The 23,269-nt window shown below is 57.6% G+C and overlaps 3 protein-coding genes across 4 annotated transcripts in view; 2 read left to right on the forward strand and 1 right to left on the reverse strand.

Annotated features, from left to right (window-relative positions):
• The first annotated feature begins 5,641 nt into the window (after positions 1-5,641).
• On the forward strand, positions 5,642-17,032 carry WDR38 (WD repeat domain 38). Of its 2 annotated transcripts, XM_006271323.3 has the most exons (9): positions 5,642-10,128; positions 11,036-11,156; positions 12,009-12,125; positions 12,716-12,813; positions 13,253-13,333; positions 13,586-13,705; positions 13,912-14,061; positions 14,692-14,739; positions 15,249-17,032. In XM_006271323.3, the coding sequence occupies exons 1-9, from the start codon at positions 9,784-9,786 to the stop codon at positions 15,432-15,434; spliced, it is 1,266 nt and encodes a 421-aa protein (XP_006271385.2). In that variant the 5' UTR covers positions 5,642-9,783; the 3' UTR covers positions 15,435-17,032. The 2 variants fall into 2 exon arrangements, with proteins under 2 accessions (XP_006271385.2, XP_019350876.1); XM_019495331.2 differs by lacking the exon at positions 13,253-13,333.
• A 245-nt stretch (positions 17,033-17,277) lies between these two features.
• RPL35 (ribosomal protein L35) lies at positions 17,278-19,912 on the reverse strand. Its single transcript, XM_006271309.4, has 4 exons — positions 19,816-19,912; positions 19,456-19,592; positions 18,358-18,439; positions 17,278-17,502 (listed from the first exon to the last, which is right to left on the reverse strand). The coding sequence occupies exons 1-4, from the start codon at positions 19,816-19,818 to the stop codon at positions 17,353-17,355; spliced, it is 372 nt and encodes a 123-aa protein (XP_006271371.1). The 5' UTR covers positions 19,819-19,912; the 3' UTR covers positions 17,278-17,352.
• Positions 19,913-20,758: 846 nt separating this feature from the next.
• Positions 20,759-23,269, forward strand: part of SCAI (suppressor of cancer cell invasion) — a 68,094-nt gene continuing 65,583 nt past the window's right edge. Inside the window, exons 1-2 of the mRNA XM_019495322.2 lie at positions 20,759-20,903; positions 20,988-21,032. Coding sequence (XP_019350867.1) covers positions 20,851-20,903; positions 20,988-21,032 — 98 coding nt within the window. The 5' untranslated portion in view covers positions 20,759-20,850. The remainder of the gene's footprint in view (positions 20,904-20,987; positions 21,033-23,269) is intronic.

Consider the following 23,269-nt stretch of genomic DNA (forward strand, 5'->3'; position numbering starts at 1 on the left):
CTACCCCGCAGGCTGGCTCCTAACCCCAGCCTACTGCTAAATCACCTGCCCCAGAAAATAAGGATCACAACCACGAACGCTACCATTACTGAGCAGGAGCAGGGAGCAGCTCCTCTCCCGCAGCTCCCTTCCCCTTATAGGGAAATCTCAGGCTGCTTCCCAGCAGAGTCAGAATGACCATTTGATCCCAGCTAATCCTGATCAGCTGGCGTGGGGGTAGCCATCCCTGGCAGGCAGGAGGAGGCTGCTCTGGGCAGCCTGGGATCACACCAAACCCAGAGCAGGCAATGAGCACGTGGGCTGCAGGTGTTATGGAGGAGCTGGGAGCCCTCTCCTGACCCGCTGGCCTCTACAGCCATCATCTAGCCAAACATCATGCATTAACCCTTCATGCACCATAGAGAGGAGCGGCTTCTGCAGGACGGGATGGGACAGCCAGTGGGGAAGCAGCAGCCGGCATGAGCTGAGCTAGGCCAGGCTCCCTGCTGGCTTATTGCCCCATGTCCTGTGCACATCTCACAGGCACCACTGCCCCCACGGACCCTGGGAGGGGAACTCTGCTGGGGCCCTTATTGGGTTATTGATTGACCAAATGTAAGCCGGGGCTGCCGCGGCACTGAGACCTCTTCACAGGATTTTACAGCCCCATAAACCCAGCAGGGACCAGGGCACTGAGGCACCATCCATGGAAACCAGCCAGAGGTGGCAGTCCCAGAGAGCCCGGTCCCTCCAGAGCCACTGTGGAAGGTCAGGGTGATAAAAGGAGAGGAGGATCATTGCAATGCAATCCAGCTGCCGAGCAGAAAGTGGTCCCATCTGGAACTGCTTAGGGCCATGTTGGAGAGACAGCAGGGCAGCGAGAGGCGTGAGCGCGTTCCCACCCGCCGTTCTCAGAGCTGACGTGGTTCGCAAGCTCCGCCAACAGAAGAGGCTCAGTGCGGGCAGCGAACACCTGGCTGGGAGGGGTACGGTGCCCTGGCTCCCTGTGCCGTACGGAAGAGCTGCCACAGCAGCAGAAGGGTTAAAAAAGTCAGGGAGGAAGGAACCTACCTGCTCCTGTTCGACAAAAACACCACTGCCCCAGGGGGGTAAACCAGGCCAGGGCGCAGGACGGTCGTCCTCTCGTGCAGAGACACGGCACCACGACGTGGGGACGGCAGGGGCCTGCCCCATGCATGGCTGCAGCTCGCTGGCTGCATGGTCCTGCCCTAGACAGGAAGGGGCTCGGGGAAGGAGCCCGTCCTCGCTGCCTGCAATGTGCCGCACGTGCCCGTGCCCGCTGGTCATTAGGGAGGCGCTGCGGACTCTGCGCAGTCCTGAGCTCCTCTGGCAATGGGGCAGGAAGGAGAGCGCATGGATCGCCGCTGTCTGCTTTTGGGGCTGAGCCTGCAGCGCCTTCTTGCCCGAGAGCTCGCCCTGGGACGGGGTCTGCAGCACAGCCGAGGCAAGAACCAGCCCACGCCAGGGGCCATGAGGGTGCCTACCTGAGCACGCGGGGAGCTGGACATGGGAGCACCCAGCACGCTGCCCTTGGCTGTGGCCTGACCCCCTGCCCCCTCCCTGGGGTCCCGTGGGCTGCCTCGTCAGCCCTGTCTGCTCGAACGCTGTACTTTCTGGAGACAGCTCATCACCCCTGAGGAGTCCAGCGGGACTGGGCGGCTTCGGCTTGGGATCTGCATCTGAGTCATCACTCGGGCAATTAGTGCTGGCTCCAGAAAAATACAGCTGGGCAAACCCCATGTCCCTCTGCCGCACGCCGGGTGGGCGCAGGCCAGTTCTCAGGCCAGCCAGGAGCCGGTGCGGCTCGAACCGAGGGGGCAATGAGGTGCGGCTGATGCTGACTCCTCCGAGCTCCCCCAAGGACTCGGGGCTGTGGTTAACATCATGCTAGCGGGGCTGTTGCCTTCCCAGGGCTCGGAGACGGCTGGGCTCCTGCTTCCCATGCCACCCCCACAGGCACAGAGACCCCTTGGGAGCTTCCCAGGCACAGGGTCTCTCAAAGCACTGGCTCTCTGCCGGCTGAGCAGGGAGCGGGATGCCCAGGGACCGCAGCGGGAGAGCGGGAGAGCACCCTGCCACTGGCGAAGGCCTGGAGCAGTGCAGGTGTCGGTGCCTGGCTGTGCCCCGGAGGCTGCTCCAAGCATGCCCGGCGTGGGCTCGGAGGCAGGCAGAGCACGGGGCTCCAGCAAAGCACACCAGTGGAGCTGCCCGGGTGATGAGCCACGAGCCAGGAGTGCAAAGCACCCCCTGTTCCTCGCCACGTCCAGCCCAGTTCACAGGGATTTCATCAGCTTTGCCCACAGGGACCAGCTTGCCTGGGTGCTACAGCGGGATCAGGCCGTGCGCCCTGCCCGTTCTCCTGCGTCTCCTCTAGAAGCCAGAGCATGAGAGGACGACCGGGTCCAGGATGAAGCTACTATCAGCGGGAGCTCGAGGGGGCTGAGTGACAGCTTGGCTCGGACTCCAGGCCCCGCTGTGCTGAGCTGGGCAGGGAGCCCACGAAACACCTGCTTAAATGTTTGCCTTGCTCGAGGGCCTGACATGCGGAGGGGCTGTCCAAGCTGCCGCCCAGGGGGGAGCCGGCCCGTCCCTGCTCCTTTCCCACGCTGCAGAGATCACTGTTCCCTTGGAAGAGCCGAGAGAGGCTGCGTTTTGGGGAAGAACCCCCACGTCTGCAGGGGGAACCAGCCGCTCCCCCCTTCCACCTCCGGCAGGTCTCTGGAGCATTGGAGGGTCCCAAGAGTGAAAGACCTCCCGGTGCAGGAGAGAGGGGAGGGGATGCAGCTGCCTTGGGAGAGGGAGCTGCAAAGTTCCTCCCCAGCTGCTGGTTCCCTGTGTTCCCACGCACGGACATCAGTCACGGCTCTGTAAGGAGCGCTAGCCCACAAGGCTTCCCAGTCCCTGCGAAGGGGCACAGGGAGGCAGAGAGCAGCTCAGAGACTTGCCCACGAGACACGGCATGCCCTGCAGCCCTCCTGCCCACTCCAGCCACGCATGCGCCCAGCTCTGTGCAGCACAGGGGTGCACGGCGCTGTACACCCCAGTCCCAAGAAGCAGCTGCCAGCGCTTGATGAGGGCTGTGCTAGCGAGAGGCACAAAGGCCCGGTCCAGGAGCCCCTCCTGGGCCCGGGTGCCAAGGGGTGGGTGCTGCGTGAGGTGCAGAGGGGAGACAACAGCTGGCCCCAGGCCGCTGAACGCTGTCTTCTGGTTAACTGCAGAGGCTGCAGCTGAGCGCAGGGATGCCTCTCGAATGGCTCGAGCCCAAGCTGCTCCGAAACCTGAGGCGCTGGGGCACCCTGCTCTCTCCCAGCTGCCAGCAGCTGCCTCCCCCATTTCCCAGCTCCCAGTCCCCACACTGGGGAGCCGCCTCTTGGGAGCCTCCCCCCAAGCTGGTGAGAAGCAGCAACACGCGTGCAGGGCAGCGGCCGGCTGAGCCTCTCGTGTGGTCCAGGGCAGGCTGGCTCCCCTCGTGGGGCAGGGCGGCTCCCAGGCCAGGCCAGGCCAAGGCCGTCCATCTCCTCTGCAGCCTCCCCATGCTGGGACCCGGCTGTGTCTGGCTGTGGTTTCCAACAGCTGCCAGGGCGGGCACGCGGTCTCCATGCCCAGCTGCTTTGCTGTGTCGGGTAGCAGGCCTGGTCAGACACCTGGGTTGGATGCAGCCCGTCTCCTGCTGCAAACGCAGGTACCTCAGTTCAGGGGAGCACGTGCTCCCCAGAGCCCCCCTGCCCCGCAGGCAGTGGGAATGGGGGAGCCCTCTGCCCGACCCCGCCAGTGACTCCCACATCTGTAGGAGGGGATCAGCAAACAGGGCACAAGCAGAGCTTCCCGCTGCCAGGGCTGTGATTCTGCGTTGGACCAACCTTTGTGACCCTGTCCCCACGCAGCCCACGCGACCCTGTCTCCCTTCAGCGCGCTCCCAGGCGGCGCTGCCCTGGCTGATGTGGCGAGCACACCACGACGCCTCTGCTGCCCTCGCAGAGCCGCTCCTGCTCTGCGTTATCCATCAACACATGCACACGGGCCAGAATTAGAAAAATACCGTGGGATGCAAAACTTTTCCAGATGCTGGGACTGGCTACTGTTCTCCGGAGCTGCATTGGGCCCCGCCGTGCTCCGGGTTGCATGCTCCTGGGGAGCGTGAGGAGAGGGTTATTGGTGACCTGGGTGTCCAAATGATGCTGCCACTTCCCCACATCTGCAGGGACTGACCAGGGTCCTCTGATTGCAAAATGGTGCTGGAGCTAAAGGGCCCAGCACTGCAACCGGCTCATCAGCCTGCCACGGGCTCTGCGGCTGCCTCACAGTGAAGGGCGCAGAGAGCCACGGGCAGCACGGTGCAGGCACCCTCTGGGAAAGGGGCACAGCAATGGCCCAGGTGACGTCCAGGTGACCTGCCATGTGCCAAGGCTGGTACCTGCAAACACCTGTGAGGCCCATCTGTGATGGGGTCACCAAGACCCAGCACAGCGTATCCCTTGTAGCATGGGGGGCATGTGCAGGGAGAAGCTTCCCCTGCCCTGCTCACTGGCAGAAACACCCCCGGGCACCGGGCTCCAGTCGGGTCCTATGCACCACGTTGGGCTCAGCCTTGCCTGTGCGGGATCAGTGATCCCCTCGCCTCTTGGATGGTCCTGATCGGCTGAGGGGACAAACGACTTTGATCCCGTGCCTCCCTGTTGCTCTCTCGGGGGCACGCTGGGTGGTCAGAGTCTCCCCAGGCACCTGCAGCCCCTGCAGCTCCAGCCTCCTCGCTGCAGCTGGGCTCCCTCCGCAGCCAGCTTCCAGCTCTTCCCCAGGCTGCTGCCAGGCACAGCCCGGCCCCCCAGGATCCCTGGGTCGAGGGCTGAGTTGGGGCTGGGGCCCTCCTTAAGGTCTGAAGGAAGAGCAAGCTGCCTAGACAGGAGTCTCCGCTGAAGCAGGCCTGGGCTGCGGCTGCAGTCGCTGGCACTGGTGGATGTAGCCCCCGTGTCACAAGCCCCCTCCGTGGACCTCCTCCAGGGCTCGGCAGCCCAGAGCCCGCGGGCGAGGGTCCCCGCTGCTGGCAGAGGCGGTTCTGCTGATCCAGGGCCGGGGGCTGGCTTTTCTTCTAAGTCATTGACCAGGCACCCAGCACAAGGCGAGGCCTTTCCTCCGCTGGGGGACGATGCAGGAAGGTTGCTGTATTAACATCCTCCGCATGACTCCCTGGGCCGGCTTCACCGACGCTCCCGTCCAGCTGGAGCCCGGACAGCTTCTGCAGCCGAGAAGCCTCCTCCGGGCTGCCTTGGCTGGTAGGGCAGCACCACGTCCGAGCTGCTCGCCACGGCAGGGCACGGGCTGGTGAGGTCTCCCATGGGGGTGCCCATCACATCGCCTGGCTCCTTCTGGACACAGCAGAGTGCTCAGGAGCCTTGGGGCACTGCCGGCCTTGGCCACCTAGCGCTGGGACTTCGGTGGCCTGGGCCAAGCCTGGGAGCCACCGAAATACCTGCTGCTCACCCTCCGTTGCCCAAAGCTAACCCACCTCTGCCCCCAGGCATTCGGGTCTGCTCTGGAGGGCTGGCCCCGGGGCACAGGGGCTGACTCTGCAGCCTGCGGGGAGAAGGAGGGGATGGAGGCATCAGGGAGTGGGTCTGGGGCAAGCATGGAGGCAGGTGTTTAATTGGGTAGGGGAGTTACATTTGGTGTGTGGTGTGCGCTCTCTACGGCTGTGCTCACAGGCACTGCTTCTCAGCAGGGAGGCTTGCTGGGGTGGTCCAGAGCGAGGTCAGAGCAGAGCAGATGGTCCGGTTGTTAGATGCAGAAAGCCAGGTCTCAAGTGCATCTCAAGACCTTGTCCCGGGGTCTCGGAGCATCTTGCCAACATTCATCCAGACACACTTCACATCCGCATCGTCATCCCCAGGGGTACGGGGCCACAGGGAGGGACCTGCCCCATGCATCGAGCCCAGGGAAAGCCAGGGCAAGAAGAGACTGCTGTCCTCTACTACAATCATTAGCCTCTGCACTACAGCCCTCTCGGGGCCTGGCACCGAGCCCAGCTTTCCTGACTCCAGGCAACCCCCCACTCCCCGGTCCTTGGAGCAGAGGATGTTCGGTAACATCTCGTGGAGCAGGGAATCGGCAGAATTGCTCACGGCCTTTGTGTGACGGAGCCAGTGGCACCTTTGTCCCACGAGCTGCAGCCATGGTGGGAGCAGTGGCCAGCTGAATAGTGAGGGAGGGACAGAACACTGATTTCATTCATGGCCCCAGCGGGGCTCAGATGATGCACGGGACGAGTCCTCCCCCAGCAAGCTGCTTTACAAGCCCCAGGAACAGAATGAGCCATTCAGGGAAGTGACCGGGCTGCTGCCCTTGGCAGACCTGTGACTCTGGGGCTGCACGGCAAGCAGGGCTTGACATTTATCCTTCCCAGGCTGGATCCAGTGACAACACAGGGGTTTGTTGTGAGCTGGATCTGTCTGGGAGGAAAATGATATGCCGGTCATGTGCATTCCTAGACCACTGCTTCCCCTGCTGCATGTGTTCAGTGCCACCAGCAGCCCGGGCTGGGTGAGAGTCACTCGCACGTGTGGCAGAGCTGTCAGCTGCTTTCTCCCTTCATTCTCCCTAACTTCATTTCTCCCTAACATCTATTATCTATATACTATTTCCTACCTTGTGCGGCTGCCTAGAAGAGTGCCGTGCACTGCAAGGGCTGTTACATGGGGGGTCGGTGCAAAACCTTCCAGCCTGGAGGGAGACACATTGTGCCACCACTTCCCAGTCCCAGCTCTGGGTGGAAAGGGGGGAGTTTGGCTGGAGGTGCTGAGTTTCCAGACCCCGCTGCCTCTCCCTGGAGGCTCAGCTCAGGGGCTAGCTGAGATCAGAAGATGCAGGGAGGCCTCGGGGTGACTTCAGCTCGTTAACAACGCCCTGCTGCCCCTCACCTAACAGACGCCCACAACCAGCACTGCAGGGAAGGTGGCACGGGCCCAGACAACCCGTTACAGGGGGTGAGGCTGGCAGCAAAGCAGAGGCAAGGGCCTTCCAGGGTGCCTTGCGATTGTGGGAAAAGGAAGAGCTCCTGTGTGGCTCCTTTCAGAGAGGAGGCTGTGGGTCAGGTCCAGCCAGGGCCCGCTGGACATATGGACAGACGTGCCCTTAGACACTGCTGTGCTTCTAGCAAGTGCCGTGGGCAGGGGGAGTGTTTAACCCTCCGCATTTACACAGCAGCTGGCAAAGCCTAACAGAGCGGAGGCAACAAGAGCAGCCCCAGGAGCACCAGGCACGAGGTCTGCCGGAGCTCCCAGGCCACGCGAACCAGGACCCGCAGCTCCCAGCCGCGGCTCCAGACGGCAGCCTTGGGGAGAAGACTCTGCATTTCCACGGCACTCTTGAAAGCGCTCTGCAAACGGAAGGCAAGGGTTTCTTAGGGTCATCTCTCTTATTGAACCAACTCTGTAGCTGGGATGAAGTTAAACAAGGTTTTGATGCAAAACTTTCATTCTCAGGTCTGAGGAAGCAAAATTCAGGAAACAAACAGAAGCCAATTCAGCCTCACGCCCAAGCATTGGTAGTGCCCCCACACTGCTCTCCCCCAACACGACAGCCCACGTGCAGTGCCTCTCCCCGCTCCAAACAGAAGTGAAACGCACTGTGGGGTCCTACCCCTGCACCCTTTTGGGGAGTTGTGGTACCAGGTGCTAGTATCCGAGTCAGAGGGGCTCTGGGTCAGGTGTACCGGGACAGCCACACGCAGCCCTCGTCCAAACGTGGGGTCCTGCTCAGGGTAACGTCCGTCTCAGCGTGGTCTCAGAGGTCTGAGCAGTGTGACTGGGAACATCACCTTCCAAGCAGGGCAGCCCGGCGCTCCCCGACGGGGGATCCAGAAGAGCAGTGCTGAAGGACGCCCGTGGGAACTGGGGCTGTTTCTTTACCCGTGCAAACCCGCTGGGCAGGGCAGGGCAGGGCAGGGCAGGGGGACAGCCGGGCACTGACGGAGGCAGGTGCGGTTCTGACTCACCCCGTTCGCCCCTGCGGAGAGAAGAAAGCCTGCCTTTCCTGGCACCATGCCCGAGATGCACGGCCACAGCCCCGCTAGGGTGACCGCCGCAAGCGGCTTGTGGTTTGGGGCAGGGTCCGCCTGCATCTGTTTCAGATTCCTGTTCCGCTCATCCTGGAAATGGCTGATTTACTGGAGAAGCGTTTCCCTCAGGAAATCTGCTTCAGGCTGCGGGATGTCTTCAGTTACAAGGGAAAAACAAACAGCTGCATCCTTGGAAACCCTGATCTTTTGGAAACGCCGGCGCCAGGTCCTGGGCTCCCCTTGGCCAGCCCCTGCATGACTAGCCTGTGGGCACAACGCAGGGACCCACCGAGAGTCTGTGCTTCGGGCCCCACTGCCCCGTGGGGAAAGGCTGCTGGCAGCTGCCCATTTCATCTCTCTGCAGGCACTGATTAATTAGCAGGGTCACTTACAAGCCAGGGCCAGCGCTGGAAGGGTGCACACCTCAAGGGAGGGGAGAACGGGTCAGATGCTCTAGTTTAGGAACATGAGAGCCAGGACCTGGAAAGGAGGAAAGAGCAAAAGGGGGACAAGTATCCAGCAGTTTCCAGAAGCAAGAGTTGCTAGGTGGGAAGCCGTGAGCTATATCCCATGGTGCGGGGGGGACTGGGGCTTGTGAGCACTGGGCCACCCTGGTGAAATGCCCATCCTGTCCCTGCTGAAAGCATGGAGCCTTTAAGCCCCAAGCATCGCTGGCACATGGCTGCTCACAGCTCCTGAGCTATGCCAGGCAGTCCCGATACACTCATGCCATGTCCAGCCAGGAGGACAGGTGCTCTTCCTGCACAGCGAGGGGTCTGGATGCCTGCTGCTTTGCTGTGGGTTTCCTGCCTGACCCTGGGGCAGGCCCATTTCCTTTCTGTGTCTCCCGTCAGCAAGGTGGGAGTGGAGCTGTCTGGGAGGTTTATAACGAATTCAGAGGCATTTGCAGGTCCCTGTGGAGACCCCCTAGTGCAGGTGGCATTGGACATGCTCAGCTTGGACTTTCATGGCCAGACTCCTGGCTCCAGCATGGTGCGGGAGTGTCTTGACCTCCGTCCCTGCACGAGGTGTCTCTGACCTGGGACCCAGAGCCACCCACTTCCCGGTGCCTGCCTGCGCTTCCAGCTGGCATGTGCAGCAGCGACCCGCATCTCCTGCCTGAGACCAGGTAGGGACCCGCCACTGCAGCCAGGGCAGGCCCCCGAGCCACACGATGCTCAGGCCTCCCATGCCCCCTCGTGCCTTCTCCTTGAAACTGCAGCTCCTTGCAGTGCCCCGGGCCAGCTCCATCGGGGCGATGGTTTTGCTACCTGGATACATGTTGTCCATCATCCTGGTGAAGCGGGTGCATTGCCAGGAAGTTCGGTGCCATACCCACCTGGGACCAAGACAGAGAGTGCAGCGGGCACGGCGACTGTCACAGGAAAGCAAGAGGCACGAGCTTCCTGCACTGTTTGTCCATGTCCTTCTCAACTGAGTGTCAGCGCCAGGGATCAGTGGGGCTGCAACGAGGCCAGGACTTCACCCCTCTGCTGCTGTGAAAGTGCACGAGCTTCACGTGTGCAAATGGATGGGCTCAGCTGGGTGGAAGCCTGAGCATTTACACTGACCTGACGCTGAAAAGAGCAGCACGTTAGCACTGCTCTAAGAGGGAAGATGCACTCCTCTGCTTTACAGACTGAAGCCGTGAAGCGACCCTGCAGCAACCGGCCGTTGCATGTGGAACGAACCTCCGAAGGTGCTTCTCTCAAGGGGTGCGGAGAAGGGCAGGCATGCTGCGGTTGCTAATCCACCCGCCGGCCTGCAGAAGAATGCAAACTCGCTCCAGTGTCACCAAGGAGACAGCCGGGCGTCTCTGTACACAGTGCCCGTCCCGAACACCAGTCGACCTAAACCAGCTCCTGACCTCCTGCAAGAGGCTCCTGCATGAGCTGAGGCCCTGCTGCCATCCCCCCGCGGCAGGCTGGGCGGTCTGGGGAGAAGGAGCAGGCTCGCTGCCCAAGCAGCAGACAGCTATTCCTCTCTGCCGCGCCCGAATCCAGGCAGAGATGTGGAGGAGCCTCTCCGAGCGCTTTGCTGTGCTGGATGTGACGTACTTCGTGAGGCACAAAGGCGAGGTAAGGCCTGGCTGGCAGCAGCGCTCGTGGGCCTGAGCTGCTCTGGAAAATGGATGCAGTGCTGAGAGTTAGAGCAAAGATTTCTACAGCCTTCCCCCATCCGTGGGCAATGCTGGATGCTCTCTAGGAGCTCCAAGACACGCACTGAAAGGACCGGCTGCCTTGGTTGTTCCAGTAAAGCGGCCATGGGTGCTCAGACCAGGGAACTGGGACGCCGGCTGGGAGCAGTGGTCTGAGCCAGGGCAGGGGGGCCACGGACCACACAGGAGGGGTCCCTGGGGTGCATTTGCCCTGGCTGCAGATGGCACTTCGGCTACCCCCAGCAGGGAGTGAATCGCTGTTGGCCTCCGTGTGCTCACGAGTCAGCATGAGATGAGGGTAGGGGCTCTTCAGGCTCAAGGTCCCCTAGGCGGGGGGGGAACTAAAGAAAGGGATGGAAGGGGAAGGTTTGTGATGCTCGGCATGCCTGGTAACTCCCCATGCCTCATCAAGCCTGGAAGGATGGCTCTGGTTCAGTCACCCCCGACCTCAGGGTCAGACGTACCAGGGGGAGCCCCAGGCCACCACAAGGCCATCTCAAACCAGGTGGAGGTGGCAAACGGTCCTGGCCTGGTCCTGGACATGCTTGTGGTGCTTTCCAGATCTGGCCTGAGTGAGCCCGTTTTCCCTCCGTCCACGTACTGTCCCGGAGGAGTCTGCTCAGGTGGCTGCAACCCCATTACCTCACAGCCACAAACTGGCTGGCCTGTTCCTGTCCTTGCTCCATTTCCTCCGACTCAGACCCGCTGGAGCCCACTTGCCCTGGGGCAGCCGTGCGCAGCACCTAGGGTCCTTCTTGTCCCTTCCCAGGCCAGCTTGTCCCTTTGGTGGGCCACTCCAAGGAGCCCGCTGCTTGCTGTTTCCCCAGGTCAATGCTTGCGCTTTCTCTGCCGACTGCCAGCACCTCCTGACTGCCTCGGACGACAGCAGGCTCTTCCTCTGGAATGCTAAAACTGGAGCGCTGCTCTGCAAAGTCACCGGGCACGCAGGTACTGAGCACGCGCGTACGCAGCCTGGAGACAGCGGGTAGCGCCAGGGAGCCAGGGTTCTGCAGTGCTCAGGCTGCCTCTGGCCCTGACTCGCTGCCAGGTCCCAGCCCACGCAAAGACTGAAGGTGTGTGACGGCAGGGACAGTCCCTGAGCCTCCCTGCACAGACCCCACTCACAGGGAGACAGCAAGGATTAATGTTATCTCTGTGCTGTGAAGGCGCCAAGTACCTCCAGGTGGTTTCTAGTGTGTAAAAGACCCAATGTGTCCACTGAGCAAATACCCCCTTTACACGCCGGCTACAACGTTAGGATGCCCAGCACTGGGGTGGCGTCAGTTTGCATGAGGGTCCATGGACCAGCAGTAACCTAGCCCCTATATGCTACCCAAACCATCCATCCAACAAAGAAAGAAAGGGCTTTCCAGCTGGGCCTTCTCTTTGTGTTCTGCTCTCTGCTCTTGCCTTGCTTTGCACTCCCGTTACCCCGTGGTATCTGGACTGCCAGCGGCAGCCTGACCTGCCAGGGACGGCAATAACCTTCAGAATGAGAGGAATGGACTAGCCCAGTGGGGCTCCTCCACAGGCAGCAAGGATTTGCAAGGAGCTGCACAGTTGCACCTTGCCTGAATGAAGTGGAGTGGCTTGCAGCCACAGTCCCCTTCAACGCCAAATGGAGCCTACAGCGAGTCCAGGTCTAAGAAGCGACTGCTCATCCTTGTCACCTCCAAGTGCTGGACTTGTCATCCCCAGCTTCTTGCCTTGCAAAGAGGTCCAGTCTGCAAGCAGCTGTGTGGACTGCCTGGACCCAAACACAACCCCACGCATCTCACCCCCCTTCTTCCCTCCTCACAGGGCCAGTGAAAGACTGCAGGTTCTCTCCAGACTGCGCCCTCTTTGCCAGCGCCTCTCACGACTGCACGGTTCGAGTGTGGGACACAGCGACCGCTGAGTGCGTCCACGTGCTGGAAGGTGCGTGAATAAGAGATCTGGGGCTGCCAATGTCAGGAGGGAGCTGTGGTGCCCACAGAGGCTGCAGCAAAGGGCAGGGTGCTGGGCTGATAGGGGAGCGAACCCCACACTGCTCAGAACCCCAGCGGCCTCTGGGAGAACAGCAGCGGTGCAGGCAAGGCAGGATTGGGCCCTCTGCAGCCAAACTGGGTTCCCAAGAGGGACAACTGTGTTCTCCAGCCCAACCATGGAGCTGGACAAACACCAGCCCAGCCAGGGGCAGCTCAGCTGAGTCCAGAGGCAGGGGGCAGCTGCAGCAGACAGGTAGGGGAATGCTCCCAGCCATCAGTGCAGGCATGGACAGGACAGAGGGGCCTGGAAAGCAAAGCCAAAAGGCTGCGGTACCAGAAGAAAAAGTCCAAGCTGTTCCAGCAGCTGAGAGGCTTCAGCTTCCCCCGGTGCTAATGTGGTTAATTACCATGACGTGAGCTCCTACAGAGCTGTCAGCAAGCCCAGCTGCCACCCTGTGCTCAGAGCTCCCTTGCTCCATTCGCGTGACAGCATCTGGCTTGTTACACGGCCCACACAGTTCCCCCCTTGGTGTTCTCCAGGTCACTGCAAGAGCGTGGAGACCGTGCGCTTCAGCCCCGATGCCCGGCAGCTCCTGTCAGGAGGCTGGGACCACATGGCCATCCTGTGGGACACGCAGGTAGAGTGGGCTCCAGTGTGGCTGCTGTGCCCTGCCTGCTTCATGCCCGGAGGCCACAGAAAAGGCCTCCTTCGACATCGATTTCTCCTACCTGCGCCCACAGAAGGAAACTACCTCCATTACCCCAACCCCCAATATTCCCCATTGTATAGGACTGGGCTGGACACGGGAGGGCAGGACTTTGGGGGGAGTGAAGTACCCGTCATGTCACTTGCTCAGAGAGCAAACCCTGAGCATCCTCTGCCCTGTTCAGAGGCGTTTCCCAGGCATGTGGACTACCATGCAAAACAGAGCACAGTGCAGATCAGCTCCCTGAGACACAGCGGGAGCTCACAGGGCCAAGCCAGCCCACGGGAGGTACAGCTCACCCCTTGAGCAACGGCATAAAATGTTTTATAGGCGCCACTTGCCAGCTGCTGCTCCCCTCTCATCTCTGCAGTTAGGTCAGATGTTAAGGCTCTTCTCTGGGCACCGTGACGTCATCCAAAGCTGCGACTTTTCCCTGAACACGCAGTACCTGGTAATTAACTTCAGTTTCCTGTCATCTTCCTCTCCCTACTGACATGAGTGGTACATTAGCGATTCACAGCATGAAAGCTTTCCAATAGAAGATTCTGCCCACTAGGTGCTTAGCTGCATGTATCACCAACCATCTGACAGCTGTAATTTCAGAGATTTCGCTATAAGCCCAGTTTCTGTTCTTGTCTGAGGCTTCTGCTGCATCCGGGTGGTGCAGATTTGGCAGGAATTGCTGTTTTTCATTTCTTACCAGGCAACTGGTTCCTGGGACTGTACAGTTAAAGTCTGGAGTTTGCGTACAGATGGAGATAACACTCTAGAAGGACACCGGGGCAACGTTAGCTGCGTTTGCTTCTCTGCATCAGGAATGCTGGTAAGAGCTGAGAGCCCTCTCTAGCTTGCTTTTTTGTTCTGAATGATTGCAAACATGAGCACACTGCAGAGAGGATGCTTTTAGAGCACATTCCCCCACCTGTGCAGAGCAGACAAAATCCAGTTAGAGCGTGCCTGCTCATCTCTGGGTTTGTCACCTCTTATGCCAAATCTCCAGCACCCCTTATTCTGCTCTTTGTCTTTCAGGCATCGGGCTCGTGGGACAAGACCGTGCGGGTCTGGAACCCATGCAGCGGGGTACTCGTTTTCCTCCTGGAGGGGCATTCATCCTGGGTGAAGAGCGTGTCCTTCTCCAGGGACGGACTACTGCTGGCCACTGCAGGCTATTCAGAAATGGTAACCCCAGCAGAGGGAGCAAGCAGAGTTCTGCTGCAATACTGCCTGTCCTGACTACTAAATATGGGCTCTGAGGACTAAGAGGCCCATCATACAGCACTCCTTAATGTGTGCACCCTGGCTGCTCAAACCCTGTGCCCCTGCAAGGCTAGATCCCTTTGTTACACAACAGAGCAGGGGCAGGCCACTGGCTCCTAGCCAGCTAGCAATGCAGTCCTCAGATGGGCAAAGGTGGGGTAATCTTATTGTCCCTCTCACAATGCCATGTCACAGGACTGCTTAAGAACTGGTATGCATTTTGGCACATGCTGAACCAACCCTCTCTCTAGTTAGCATATTTTAGGCTACAAAACCTCCACAAGCAGTGAAACCAGCTTGCACTGAAATGAATTTCTCTGCAAATTAGTCATTCTCTGTCTGACGGGTGGGGGTGTCTCATGAAATCCGGAGTTCCTCTGGCACACAATGTTAAGGGCACATTACTGCCCACTGCATTACTTCCACAGCACCTTAAGCCTCTCCAAATACTTCAGAGTTGAAGGGAACCTCTCTAGTGGCAGGTGCAGCTCACTGCTCTGAAGATCAATTGTTTTTGTAAAGCAAACTATTAATTGGCTCTGCATTTTACAGGTGAAAGTGTGGGACTGCAGAACAGGGAAGTGCATAGAAACTTTAGAGGTAACATTTACTTCTTTAACCCAGCCAACTTTCTACCAACGCTTGATGTCACTCAAACAAAAGCTAAACTTCATTTATGACATGTATCATCCCATCTTACTGCCCATGTTCCAAACTGGACGATGAGCTTTGTCTCCATAAGCTCCTGATGGTTGAGTTGGAATAGGTAGCTTTCTCTTCCCCCGCCACCACAACAGCATCATGCTGTGTACTAGCCAACAACCGCTGCTTTACTGCAAAGGCTACAACTAAAAGTGTTTGTGTGCAGCTTCCATGCACAGGGCACTCCACAAATGCACGATCAATAATGCACCCCCAGCCACCAGGAGGTGGTGGGGCAATAAGCCCAGCAATAGAATTTCACTGCCCAAGACATATTTCTATCTGCAGAAGGCAATGCTGTAAGCTCTAGACCACAGATCATTACAATGGGCCTCCAGATCCCCTAGAAATAGTGCTTTAAGGAACAGGAACATCTCTCTGAATCTGAACTGAGTCTTTATTGGCAGGTGATGTTGGATCAAGCCTCTAGCTGCATCTTCAGCCCAGATGGTGCTCTTCTAGTCTCAGGAGCTGCTGGCCACGATGAACATCAACTGCAGGAGACGAAAAGGGAAACCTGGAGAACAGTGCAAGGGCTAAACCATCCTGCTTCAATAGGGAAAGGAAATGGTCAAGTGCCAAGTGAGAACTAGAAAGGGATGTTATCAGACGTAGCCAGTTCCTGAGAGCAAATGATCAGCCTGCCCATGGCAGGTTGGTACAAGTCCACCTAACAGTGACATGCTGCTGCCCAAGTGACCACAGCTCTAAACTCCAGGATAACCCCCTGGTGGCATTATGACATCCCATGGGTCCTTCTTGAGTATCTGGGTCCAATGTCTTCTCCTACATGGGGATACACAGGAGTAGAAGGGCACTGAGTAATAAAAGCACTGCTAAGGCTTACTAAAAGTTGAACACGTGCCTGAAACCTGGACCAACTGGGACTGCACTGGATATCAAAACAATGCAATGTGAAAGCAACCTGACAACTGCCTCTTAGCTCCAACTTAATGTTTAAAGAGGACCACTAGCTTCTCAGTAGATGAACTAATGCATCCAAAGTGGTAATTCAGTACAAAATACCACCAGTTATTCACCTGGGGAACTACACTTAGGGGTGAAAAGCTGAAAAGTGGCCTTTCACTGTCAGATTGTACATAAAACTGTAATTGTCTTCCTGTAACTTCACAGTAACCGGAAACAAGCCCAATCATTCTTCTCACACAAGGACCTGAAAGCAGCATGCAAAATCCCTCCAGCTAGCACCCAGAGTGAGGGACTGGCAGACGGGGTGGGCAGCGTGTACAACCAGGACAGAAAGGAGTCTGCAGATGGCTGAGAATACCTGATCTCAAAGAGTCTGGTTTTTAGATCATACCTATACTTTTTGTCTCCCCCCCCACCATGTCCACCCAGGTGTGTGTGCAATAATCCACTTTTTGAAAATAAAAAATGTGTGATGGACAAAGAGGCTGTGGTGAATCCCATGAAAGGTGAGGCCCAGACAACTTATGTTACAAGGCCTCAGTACATACCACTCAAGTTTCATATTATCACATCTTCACAGGACTGAAGTTCAAGGTAACGATAAATTGTCAAGCCAAAAAAGCTAACTGAACCTTGTATAAAAAAGAAAAAAAAAAAAGAAAAAGAACAGCTTGCCGGAGGCTACAAAGACCTCATCAACCTGCAATATTCTCTCAGAGGAAGCCCGACCCTGTAAATTGAAGATTAAGGTTGCAGAAAGCCAGCCAGCCCAGCAACACTTTAAACACCTGCTGAAAGAGTCCTAGTGATAGTCCAAGCACTACTGATAACGCTGCAGTCACTACTGATCATCTGTAAATGGCTCCAACTGGGCACCAGATGGCTTAAAGTGATAAATACAGCATTGCGTAGATAATGAGAATGCCAGTGCAGACATTTTTGGTGTCCTAGCAGTGGATCTAGAATCCCTTGTCAGAAAAAAGAACTCAGATGTACAAAAATCCCTACTCAGAATAAGCTTCCGGCAAAGAACAATCTTCAATTTCAGTGAAACCCACTTTGCAAGGTTTGTCTACTTTCCATGCAGTGTGTCGGTGTTGTTTGGACTGGCACCAGAAAAAACCTGAAGGTAAGTTTACTGATTCTAGAGGGTTCCCCCACCCCTTTCATGATCTGTTTAGTACACAATCTTTATGCTGAAGTTCCGAAAAAGAAATCTGAATGTAAATGCTTTTGTCTCCAAAATAAAAGTGTAACTATTTATTTGCAAAAACTTATTTGCTTAAGAGTATAAGGCTGCACTTTAGAATAGCTTTCCACACTGTCTTTTATAAACTGAGCACTATAATGCAAATACTGACAGCAAATTAACGTTACCATCTTCAAAGATGCTTAATATGGCTCCCATGGCTTCTACCTAGAGTTTCCTCCCATGCAACGGTACCATAAACTGACAAGCTCTTAATCTGACTAATAAAATTAAACACAAGCATCTATATCCAAGAGTTTCTCAACGGCATGATGTTTAATATGGACTAATGGATGCCAATATAATTAACAAATGTTTAGCATACAAAGGGTTTATGCCTTAACGGCATATTTCCGGACCGGGTATAGTCGCTCTTTTCTCTGCTGTTTTTTGGTCTTCAAATGTTCTTCGTGCTTGTTTAGTCTGCGGCGCATGGCACGAGTCTTCTTGGGCCGCAGGTCAAGAGGCTTGTACTTTTTGCCCTGTTTGCAGAAATATACAAGTTAGCCTAAGAACTTTTGGAACAGCAGGGATACATGAGGTACTGTATAGCTAATCTCTAGTGCTAGGCTTAAGATGGGCAGGATCACAAAGCTCAACTGCTTATATGCACAAGAGACAGCAGAAGGGTAATATTCAGCTAGCCCTGCAGTTTGACGACCAAGCTGTATCCTGACAACATTACTGCATCCATGCCCATTCATTTCTAGCTTCTCTGCTAGGAGTCACGATATGCACTTTAATGCATTAGCAAGCCGGTGTGTCCCACCTACCAATCACTATTGCTTTCGTACCAGTCAGGTCCGCAATGCAGAGAACTTGACTGCATGAACCCCAAGCCTGCCTGTGCTTCTCAAAACGTTTACCTGAGCACCTGCTCCAAATAAGCCCATTCAACAGTGAAGAACAAGCCCCCAAATGATAAAGCACCTCCCAGCCTTAGAGCAGTCTGCTTTAGTGTCCCTATGAACCCTTAAGACAGGAAAATAAAGGCTAGCAAGCAGCACACACTTCAGAACTGAGTCTACAACTGTACCTGCTGGAAAGCCCACTCAGCCAAGTAAGTGATATGCTATCCAGCAGAAGACTTCTTTAGCAAGAGCAGATTCACACTGCCTCTACCAAGTTCAGAGCAGTGCTGGGTGTTAGCCTTGCAATAAACAATACCTTGACAAGGGACCAGTATGCTGCAAGCTCAGCCTTAACAAAAACATCTGTGACAGACTTTCGTAGGGTTCAGTTCTTCCTACAACCGGCTGGGTTTCACTCAAGCAACCTCCATGTTGGAAAACAACAAGAAAGAAGAGGCGCAGCATTGAGTACAAAATGGAACTTGCCTTGTAGAACTTCCTTAGGTTCTCCTTCTGAGTCTGGTTGATGACAGTCAGCACTCGGGCAATGGACTTACGGACAACCCGGCTGCATAGGGTGAAGACACACAGGTTTCAGGACACAGATCATAAAAGACTCAAAACTGACACATCTGTGGAGGGCTGTGGAAGAGCCGTACGTCCTGCAGCTCAAATGCATACCAGGCGGCTCTGCCACCCCAGCAGTGCTCCTGACTGTGCTGGAACCGTACCAGCAATTTCACAGTGATCTGCATCTTACTGGGCTGGAACCTCCCCTCTCCCCAGAGGAGCAGCACACTCCCTCCCCTCCCCTCCTCTTTCAAATCCACGCTGATTGCATCCAACCAAGCTCCTCTCCCAGCAAAGGGATGTAATGAGCGTCTCCCGCCAGAAGACAGAGGGTTTGCAACACGACAGGAGTACGCAAGGAAGTTCTCTTTCACCCAGCGTGGAATTAGAGGTGGGACCAGAGGTGATGTTAGCTGAGAGTTTGGCCAGTTCAAATGGCTGGACACATCCTTTAAGGAAAGGGGCATCCGTCACCACTGAGGCTGGGAGCGAGGGGCATGCCCTGAATCTAAACCCCCTGGACTCTGAGTCTGCAGAAGAGAAGCCTGAGGGGGGACTGAACAGCAGCCTTCAGCTCCCAGCGGCACGGTGGGTGCAGGGAGGACGGAGCTGGACTGGTCTCAGTGGGGGCAGATGACAAGACAAGGAGCCATGGGCATGTGTACGCATGCATGCACCGCAGCACTGGGCGCTTTTAAAAGCGCCCATCGCTGCAGCACATCCATTTGCACACACGGCGAAACGAGTCCCAGCGCTAGGCTGGGACGATGTAGGCGTCTCCACCCTCCGAGGTGCCGAAGACCCAGCTCCACGATGCCTCGGCTGGGACGATGTAGACGAGGCCGGTGCTGTTTTGGGCAGGTGGCTGGACCAGACGCGACCTCCTGAGCGCCCTTCCCACCCTCCTCGTGTGGGGCTCAATAACTAACAGCAGAGAGGTGGAGGCACAGACCCCAGCATCTGCCCCCTGCCACCCCACGCGCTGCCAAGGGACCCGTCCGTCCCCGCACTCACATCTTGGAGAGCTTGGAGGCGGCGCCGCCGGTCACCTTGGCCACGCGCAGCTGGGACAGCTCCACCTTGAGGTCGTCCAGCTGCTTCAGCAGCTCCTCCTTCTTCTTCCCTCGCAGGTCGCGGGCCTTGATCTTGGCCTGCGGGAGACGGGGGTGGAAGCAGCGTCAGGCCCGGCCCCGCACCCCGCTCAGCCCGGGCCTCTCCCTCCCGCCCGCACGGTCCCCCCCCCCTCCCAAGAGCGGCGGCGCTGCGGGCGGCGGGCCCGCGCGGATCCCTGCCTGCCGCGCCCCGGCCTCCGTGCCCCGGCCCCGCGCCGATGGCAACCGATGGCGGCGGGCGGCAGCGCGGCCAACTACTCACCATGATGGCGGCGGCGGCGGAAAGGACGGAGGCCGCGCGAGGACAGTGCGCGCAGGCGCCAACGGCGGGAGCGACCAATTCGTGCCGAGGAGGGGGGAGCGGGGAGGAGCCAGGGGCGGTGCCAAGCGCGCTCCTCCCCCCGCGGGCGGCGCTGTGGTAGTGGCTGCACCTGCAGGTGCGAGGTGGGGGGAGGGGCCAGCCTCAGGTGTGACATCACACCCGTGAGGGCACACGTGTTAGGGTGTGCCCAGGCGTCCACATGTGCGAGCGTGCCCGTGGGGTTACACATGCGAGGGTGTGCCTGAGGTGGGGGGGTACAGTCTCAGGGTGTGCCCACATGGTCACACGTCTCAGGGTACGCACCAGGGGTCACACATGAGGGCGTGCCCGGAGGGGGGGGTCACACGTGTGAAGGCATGCCCAGGGAGGACACACATGGAAGGGGGTGTGCCCAGTCACAGGAAGGTGCACACGAGGGCGTGCCCAGGTGGGTGACACGTGTGAGGACAAGCACATGAGGTCACACACGAGGCCGTGTCCCCGGTCACACCTGTGAGGGTACACACACAGGGTCACACAGGAGGCCGTGCCTGGGGTCCCACGCGAGGGTATGCCCAGGGGGACACACGTATCAGAGCGTGTTTGGGTGGACACACACGTGTGACGGGTCGCACCCGAGCCGTGCCCAGGGTCACGTGCCCAGGGCGCTGCGGGCGGGGCGGGGCGTGGTAGCGCAGCGCCACCCCTGGCCACACGGTGGCGCCGCCGCCCCCCGCACCGCCGCGCCGCTCGTATCCAGGCAGCCAGCGCCGCTCAACCTACGCTGCTAGGGCGGTGACGGCAGACGGGCGGGTGCCGCGGCCAATCCGCGCGCGGCGTCACCGCCCCGCCGGGCGCCCGACCAATCGACGCGCCGCGGGGGCGGGGCGAGGCCGCCCCCAGCCTGGTGCGAGGCGGCACCAGCGCTCCCGCAGCCGGAGCGGTCGCAGTGGCAGCAGCGGTAGCTTCGCCCGGGACCTGGCGGAGGCGGCGCGGATGGTGAGAGGAGCCGCCCGGCAGCGCCTGCCCCGCACTGGCCCGGCCTCCAGGTAGGCAGCGGCGGGGGGCGGGGCGGGCACCTGAGGCGCCCCCTCCCCCCGGCCGCCGCTCACCGCTTCTCTCTTCGCCCGCAGGACCCCCGGCCTGGCCGAGAAGCCTTCGCGCAAGCGCAAGAGCAGGTGAGGCGACGCCGGCCCCGCCGCCAGGGGGCGCATGCGCGCGGTGCCCGGCCCCACCGCCAGGGGGCGCATGCGCGCTGCTCCGCACCCCGCCGCTAGGGGGCGCATGCGCGCGGAGCCTCGCTGCCTGGCAGGCGGCGCATGCGCATTGCGGGGGCTGCTGGGGGGGGGGGTCCTAGTGGCAGGGTGGTGGGTGTCATGGCCAGGCTATAGCCACGCTGCGCCAGCCCTGGAGCCCCTGTGCCAGCATCCTCCGGAGCTCCCCAGTTCCTGCCCTCGCCCCGTTGGGCTCCCCCTGCTCGTCTATGGGTGACAGGTCCCAGAGGCACCCATTTCTGATACGTGCAGAGCTATTCCTCCGGAGAGGGAGCTGAGCAGGCTGCCCACAGCTGGGGCTGGTTTGCTGCCAACCTGCGTGCTGGCCTTGGCAGCCCATCCTTTGTTTTGGATGACAAGACTTTGGGCAGTGGAGGGGTTGGCCAGGCTGGCTCCGATCTCCCGCCATTGAGAGCGGAATGGCTTCCCAGGATCTATCTGGAGGTGCTGGCGTACACCTGGGGCCAGCAGCACGCCCCACCAGCCTGTACTCGGGTTTTGTCTCCGTCAGGGAATTCTAGCAGAAATTCCCTGCCGTCCTTGCCCGTGTCAGTGTCTGGGGTGGGAGATCTGGCATGGCGAGGGCAGGTGTTCGAGGTGCCTTGCCGTGGAGACCTGCTGTGTTGTGGATTAGACAGCAAGGTGATTGAGTGCTAGAGTGCACAGGGAGCTTGTCTGCACTGTCTCTTCCACCACTGCTACCAGCAGCACAGCTGAGATGGTGGTGGCAGCAGCTGGGAATCTTAGCCAAAGCATCCTAGTGTAGACATTGCTGTAGTGGCTTGCAGATGCAGCTACTCTAGAACGCGCTCGCTGACCTTATGTGAACCTGCTTGCATAACAGTTGTTGCTTTCATTGCTCAGTCCATCGAATGAGTAAGTGATTAAGATCCTCAGTGTCACACCTGACTGTAGATTAGACTTGTAGAAAAAGACGTTTAATTTTTCACTAAGATTAATCTGCTCTCCCTTCACGCTCTGAATGGTTTTGGTGAACTAAGTGGTAATTATTTTAACCGGAAAAAACACTGAGTCACTGAATGACAAGCAAAGAGCATCCTTTTCCATCAGTTGGTACTGCCAAAATAAGGCAGATAGGATTTGCAAGTATAGTAGCTAAAGCCTCGTGCTGTGCGCTACAGAAAATGAGGCATTTTTTACAGAAACCATTTGTGAAGGAGGGAGAGTCTTTCCACTCTTTTGCTACAGAGAGAACCATCTGACTTTGGAGCCAGAGAAGTAAAAAAATAAAATACTGCAATTCTCCTGAGGATCAATTTCCTAGGTAAAAATTGGAAGACTTCCTGCCCTAGGGCACGAAGGTGGCCTAGGTGAAATTCCAGCTGCAAGGAGAGCAGAGGTAACAGCACCATTGTGAGTGTTCACAGTGCCTCGTGTGAAGGGTAGTGTCTGCATTGGGGTAGCAATACAGGTGTGTGGCACTTGGAAGAAGAAATAACTTGTTTTTGAGTTATTCCCTAAAAGAATAATAGTGACAACAGAAATTCATAAACTTTGTGTACTTAGTGCTTTGTAGACAAACTGCTAGGAGCTTATATCCTGCAAACATTCATCTGAAAAATGGCAGTAGAAAAATAACTCTTTGCCAAAGGATTGTGCTGCATAAATATACCATTTACAATGTGTTGGATTCCTACCAAGCTGCAAATTGTTTCCTTGCTAAGTAAAACAATTTTGATTTAAATCTAGAGAAGTTACTACTAGAAAAATAAGCCTAAGAGCAAAGATGAGCATAAACATAGGGCATGACTGCTGTCACTTTAATACCTTCTGTCAGAGCAGCAGGTATTCCTGATGGTCACAATGAACAAGGAGAGCACTGTGCCCAGACATTCATCAGGGTGAAGCTGCTCTCATTTCCCAGACTGCAGTGTTCAACTCCCTTGTTCCAGCAAGTAACAAGAGAGGGGTTTGGTTGCTGTTCTGTTCAGTTAATGTCTGCAACATGCTTGTGTTTGTCATCCAGAGGACACAAAAATGTGCAGCCCTTATTCTGTTATGATTCATGCAGTGTCTGGCACTTCAGAGCTCTGGTTTGTCATGGGGGAAAGGGCAGTTATGGACTGCTGCAGTACAGTTATAAATATTCCATTCTTGCTTTACACCCTGTTGAGCTCAAT

This window comes from Alligator mississippiensis, chromosome 12, assembly GCF_030867095.1.
Source record: "Alligator mississippiensis isolate rAllMis1 chromosome 12, rAllMis1, whole genome shotgun sequence".
Taxonomy (NCBI): Eukaryota; Metazoa; Chordata; order Crocodylia; family Alligatoridae; genus Alligator; species Alligator mississippiensis.

What these genes read in the sequence shown, in the direction of transcription:
- WDR38 (XM_006271323.3), top strand. Translation starts at nt 9,784, where the DNA reads ATGCTGCGGTTGCTAATCCACCCGCCGGCCTGCAGAAGAATGCAAACT. An exon ending in CCATCCTGTGGGACACGCAG is followed by an intron (nt 12,814 to 13,252) that starts GTAGAGTGGGCT and finishes TCATCTCTGCAG; the next exon opens with TTAGGTCAGATGTTAAGGCT. An exon ending in CTGCAGGCTATTCAGAAATG is followed by an intron (nt 14,062 to 14,691) that starts GTAACCCCAGCA and finishes TGCATTTTACAG; the next exon opens with GTGAAAGTGTGGGACTGCAG.
- RPL35 (XM_006271309.4), bottom strand. An exon ending in GCCTCCAAGCTCTCCAAGAT is followed by an intron (nt 18,440 to 19,455) that starts GTGAGTGCGGGG and finishes CACCCTATGCAG; the next exon opens with CCGGGTTGTCCGTAAGTCCA. An exon ending in ACCTAAGGAAGTTCTACAAG is followed by an intron (nt 17,503 to 18,357) that starts GCAAGTTCCATT and finishes TTCTGCAAACAG; the next exon opens with GGCAAAAAGTACAAGCCTCT.